The 5,656-nt window shown below is 49.1% G+C and overlaps 1 protein-coding gene across 2 annotated transcripts in view; it reads left to right on the top strand.

Moving 5' to 3' along the window:
* Nucleotides 1-283: 283 nt before the first annotated feature.
* The window catches only part of b3gntl1 (UDP-GlcNAc:betaGal beta-1,3-N-acetylglucosaminyltransferase-like 1), a 75,367-nt gene continuing 69,994 nt past the window's right edge, over nucleotides 284-5,656 (top strand). For both annotated transcript variants that reach the window (XM_061232266.1, XM_061232265.1), the window contains exons 1-5: nucleotides 284-423; nucleotides 805-954; nucleotides 1,638-1,754; nucleotides 3,622-3,721; nucleotides 5,203-5,267. In XM_061232266.1, the coding sequence (XP_061088250.1) occupies nucleotides 805-954; nucleotides 1,638-1,754; nucleotides 3,622-3,721; nucleotides 5,203-5,267 (432 nt within the window). In that variant the 5' untranslated portion in view covers nucleotides 284-423. The remainder of the gene's footprint in view (nucleotides 424-804; nucleotides 955-1,637; nucleotides 1,755-3,621; nucleotides 3,722-5,202; nucleotides 5,268-5,656) is intronic.

Below are 5,656 nucleotides of genomic sequence, written 5' to 3'. Positions count from 1 at the left end.
GAGCACATAGTTCTGAAAGCAGTCGACAAGGAAACGAGGAGGAACATATGAATATCATACCAGGTGACATTAAAATACACATTTAACGTTAACGTAAGCGAACGTTTAAAATAACCGTTTCGCTACAATAGTGCCGAACTGTACGTTTCTTGCAGGCTACTTTCAATACCGGCATCATGACCATTATAGAAAATAGGCTAGCGGTACCTTCTCTGATTGACAAATAGCTGAGCGAATCAGAAGCACGATTCTTTTCATCGTGACCAATAGGCATACAGGGGACAGAGTTGCGGAAGTTGTACCAGTAAATGAGATTTCGCGTGTGATGTTCTTGAAAGGAACCTAATATAAAACTAGCTGGATTCTCAGACATGCAGACAAATTATTTCCATAACCAAGGACAGTGCTGTCATTTTGTTTGAGGTAGCTAATCATGTAACCATATGATTTCTAAAATACAACTCGCCTTTTTGCGTTTCTAGTTGTGGCTAACGTTACATGTGACAGGACTGTTGTGACTAGCTAGCCATCCATTGAAACATTTGGTTTGTAATCGGATTGTTGACGTGGCCGACCACCCACGGCAAGTATTTAGCATGATATAGGGTCTATAATCTCTATAATTTAGTCTATCATTTAATCGTGTCGTCATAAATGAACGAATGCTTGTGTGAACAGCTAACGGCACTGTGACTAGCTCCCCCCTCCAATCACTGCACGCTACGAATAGCTAGTTTAAAGTTTTCGATTGAGATGTTAAATGAGATCATACGGTCATATGAATTTGTTTGTTGTCATTAACAGATGAATGCCCATGCCCATGCCCATGCCCGAGAGGATATCAGAGAGGAAGGCAGTTGTGCCCCTGCCAAACAACGATGCATAGAAAAGCGTGGATTACAGTGTGAGATGAACGGAGGTGGAGAAACTGTTACGGAGGATGGAATTGACGTGGTAGGTAGCAAGCATGCCAGCTGTCTTGAATTTGCTTATTCCGCCGTGGGCGGTTTTCAGTGATGCAGTGAAACGATAGCTGACAGTGTTGAAACGCTGTGCTATCCATATAACGCGGTGTGCCCAGCGTAATCTAAATCTGGGCAATCCGGGCAATGTTCCTGGAAAACTAAAGTAAAAGTAAACTTTGGCGTTGGCGTATTCATTTAAAACCTGAGATTATCCCTTGAATACAATTTACTCGCAGCGATGGACGTCGTCAAGTTGTATTTGTTTATTTCTTAAAAACAATTCATGTAGATGTTGTTGTTTGCCCCCCCACCACCAAGAGTGTTTGGCCGTGTGTGGCCTCAAATAAAAACTAGGTGTGGAGGCTATTCCTTATTCTTTGCCACTTTTCGCCGAGCAGCCTTAAGAATATGCGACAGCGAGCTCCCTCGCCGACGGGCGCGCGCACACACACACACCTGAGGTTGATTGGTAATTATCCCTGGGGTATCTTGTTGCCTTTTCCAGGTCGAGCATAAAAGTGTTTTATACTGCATTTGACACCGGCCTAATTTGTCAAACCTCAGACTGAATCGGAACTCGGTCGGTCGGGAGAACAGAGTAACCATGGAAACATGTAAGGGTCCTTTTGCAAGTCACATGACGCTTCTTCCTCCTCCTCCTCCTCCTCACAGTCCGTAATCCTGCCGATGTACAACGCCTCCCGCTGGCTGGACGACTGCCTGCAGGCTGTGCTGAAGCAGGACTTCCAGGGCTCAATGGAGCTGTCCGTCTTCGACGACTGCAGTACGGTATGGCCGCAGTCTCTTCCTGAAGGCCCTCCCCTCCACACCTATCCGTTAATTCCTTGCATTTTTATAGAGCACTTTACAGTAATGAGGGGGGGAAACTGGCCTCAACCACCACCAGCCATTTTGTGCCAGAATGCTCACCACACACCAGCTGAGGTGGACAGGGAGAGGACAGTTATTTAGCCAATTAAAATTGGGGATGAAAGAGCCAGGTATGGAAGTTAACCCCCTACTCCCATGCAATGAGCGTCATGGTATCTTTACTGACCGCAGTGAGTTAGGACCTCAGTTGAACATCTCGTATGAAAGACGAGCCTCTCGTGCAGCACAGTGCCCCCGGTCACTGCTCTGGGGCTTTGGGGTTTATTTGACCAGCGTCACCCCCGACTGCCGCAACCAACACCAGTTCCAGCAGAAAGTTTAATTTCCCCCGAGTGTCTCCCATCAAAGTACTAACCGAGCCCACACCTGCTTAGCTTAGCTTAGCTTCAGCCGTTCGGCAGGTGCAGTGTGCATGGCTGCTGTATCCACATCTGTCTATCTGAACATCTGCATTAATTTCCGTGTCCAGGGCATGTCACTGTGTGTCTGTACATTTTCAGCACTCCTGCTACTGGTAGCCAGTCACTTGCTGTTCACAGGCGTACAATGGATCAAATGGCCAGGCTCTGTTCATTTCCTAGCCAGTGAGATGTTTCCAAGGTTGCTTCACTGACCACGTCTGTGTTGTTCTTACTGAGAAACCAGCAGGCCACCGTGTGTCCGAGTGGTCTGTTGTAATAAACACACACTGCATTGAGCTGGGAACTGATCTCTAGGGGAGAGGAGGGGAGGGGGAACTTTTGCTTGGACGTACCAATCACACACGCTCGCATGCGCACGCACAAACACACACACACACACTCATGACACACAAACCACAAATACAGCCTTTCTCTGAATCGCTGATAGGTACTTGGTAAGTACTTGGTATGCAAATAGTACTGTCTCCTCTGGAGAAGCAGCCTAGATGCCCTTCTGTCCCTATGGTGTTGGCTTAACTCAAATACGAGCGTTCCGAGACAGAACAATCACCGCAACCCTCCCCCCCACCACCCCCCAAACCCCCCTTTCCCGGCACCTGCATCTCATTGTGAGGTTAGAGAAACATCGAACCGCAACATCTCCCCCGACCGGCACCTCGCTCCCCCTGGGCCCTTTCTGATGGGCTGCTGTGTAGGGGGCTGCCAGACTCACAGTGGCCCCGGGCCAGAGCAAATGGCTTAATGGAGGGCGGTAATGGAGGCGCTTTGTCGTCGTGGTTACGGACTCCTGATCAAAAGATTGTGGGTTCGAATCCCAGGCGAACGCCCCTCCCCCTCCCCCCCCCACCCCTCCAGACCCCCTACAAATATCTGTACTGCCAATTCAGATTAAAAAAACAGCATCAGATGAATATTTATTAAATATTTAATATTTATTTATTAATCGCGTGTTTATCGTCTGAAGTTGGCGTATTTTTGCAGTGTCATGGAAGCAGATGGAAGCAGTTGCCACATCGTGGAATAGTTTTTTAAATAATTAAAATAGTGTCTGCTGTAACCTTTTGTCTCTTAGTGTGTGGGTCTGTCCTGAGTGTGTGCTTCTGTGTGTGTGTGTGTGTGTGTGTGTGTGTATTTGTGTGTCCCTATGTGTTTCTCAGTTTGCCTTTCTGTGTGTGTGTGTGTGTGTGTGTGTGTGTCTGTGTGTGTGTGTGTGTGTGTGTCTGTGTATTTGTGTGTCCCTATGTGTTTCTCAGTTTGCCTTTCTGTGTGTGTGTGTGTGTGTTTGTTTCTGTTTCACAGAGGCTGCGAGCGATGTTGATGGATGTTGTTGTTTGTGTTGCCAGGACGACTCGCTAGCGGTGATGGGGAGATGGACAGAGAGGCTGCAGGACGGAGGGATCGCCGTGGTGATCTCGGGACACGACTCGGGCCGGCCCAAAGGGGGTCAGTCCTGGGGGGGGGTGACTGGGGGTTTATCCGCTCCGTCTCACGCGGCTAGGCGCTGGTGATGGTGTGAGTGTGTGAGAGAGGGCAGGTGGAGAGGTAAATGGAGGGAGAGGGGAAGATGAGAAGGAGGGAGACTCTGATCACGGGCTTGGTAAAGTGAACACCGCTGTGTGAGTGTTTTTTTAATTTTTTATTTTTATTTTTTTTTTTTATAGTAGTTTACAATTGTTTTCGACTGACCCAAGAAGGACCCTTCACAGTCAGCAGCACAGACCGGCCTCTGCCTTGGACTGCGGTATGAATGTGGTATAATTTTAGACGTGTTCCGCAGAAAAGAAAACCAGCAGAGACCACCGACAGTTAGCTTAGTTCAAAGGGTGAAGTCAATCTTCCTCTCATTTCAATAACATTAAGCGCAAATTAAGCTTCTGCTTGCCTGGCTCTGATAAAGCAACCGCAACATGTCATTGGAAGCCTCTTTTCCCCCCCTTTTACTCCAAGACGAACATCGTGAGTATATCAGAGGCGAACAGGAGACAAGCGTTCCTCTTGTTTTCACGCTCCAAATAAGGTCACGTGTCTGCAGTTTGGGAAGAGATACTGTAAGAAGAACCCAAGACTGTGAGGCCTTGAGCCTTCTCTCCCCCCCCGCCCCCCCCCAGCCCCCTCTGTCGTTATGTCTAGGCGAACAGCGCAGTCCGTTTTGTCCCAGGTGTGTGGTGTATCGGACCCAAGGCTGAGGCCAAGGTCCCTGTACTGTCACACTGTGTCATTGTGACTAGAGAATGTAGCCTGAAGCTGGCAGGGAGGGTTTCCCGAGTGAAGGATTCCAGAACTTTCCCCCGTGTAAAAATGTCCCTGCCCGAAAGAGCCACCGTCTTGTGTGTCGAGAGTTTCTGATGCGGCGTCGTTCAGTGTATTGGCTGACGCCAGGGTCAACTCGCAGACAGACGTGACCTGTCACTGTGTGATGTCACTGTGTGATGTCACTGTGTGATGTCACTGTGTGGTGTCACTGTGTGGTGTCACTGTGTGATGTCACTGTGTGATGTCACTGTGTGGTGTCGCTGCAGGTCACTCTCCGGAGTCTAGATGTCCTGATGTTGAGACACTGGTTTTAGGCCTCCATATGTCTGTTTCTCCAAATTTATCACATTTCACACGGGTGAAATTATGATGTGGAAATGAGCGTGTTATTGGACCAGGTGTGACGTTAAGGGGGTGTGGTCCAGGGGGACATGCTAAGTGCATGTTAAATGGGGACGGGGTAGCTGGAGTTGATTCTGTGGGGTGCTGGGTTGTTACATGAGATGGGTTGGGATTGGTTCTGCTGGCGTGTTAAATGGGGATGGGGTGGTTTGGGTTGGTTCTGTGGGGTGCTGGGTTGTTACATGGGGAGAGGGTGTTGGGGTTGGTTCTGTGGGGCACTGGGTTGTTAAATGGGAACTGTGACCGTGTCCTTATGTCCTCTTCTCCAGCGGGGTACGCCAAGAACCAGGCCGTGGTCCAGAGCCGGGGCAGGTTCCTGTGCTTTCAGGATGCGGTGAGTACTGGACTGTGTGTGTGTGTGTGTGTGTGTGTGTGTGTGTGTGTGTGTGTGTGTGTGTGTGTGAGGTGTGTGTGTTTGCGTGTGTGTGTGTGTGTGTGAGGTGTGTGTGTGTGAGGTGTGTGTGAGGTGTGTGTGAGAGTGTGAGTGTGAGTGTGAGTGTGAGTGTGAGTGTGAGTGTGTCTGTGTGAGTGTGTCTGTGTGTGTGTGTCTGTGTCTGTGTGTCTGTGTCTGTGTCTGTGTGTCTGTGTGTCTGTGTGTCTGTGGGGTGTGTGTGTGTGTGGGGTGAGTGTGTGAGTGTGTGTGAGTGTGTGTGAGTGTGTGTGAGTGTGTGTGAGTGTGAGTGTGAGTGTGAGTGTGAGTGTGTGTGAGTGTGAGTGTGAGTG

The sequence above is a fragment of the Conger conger genome, chromosome 2, assembly GCF_963514075.1.
Source record: "Conger conger chromosome 2, fConCon1.1, whole genome shotgun sequence".
Classification (NCBI taxonomy): Eukaryota; Metazoa; Chordata; class Actinopteri; order Anguilliformes; family Congridae; genus Conger; species Conger conger.
Note: the sequence above shows the minus strand (reverse complement) of the source record. Positions and strands in the feature narration are given on the sequence as shown.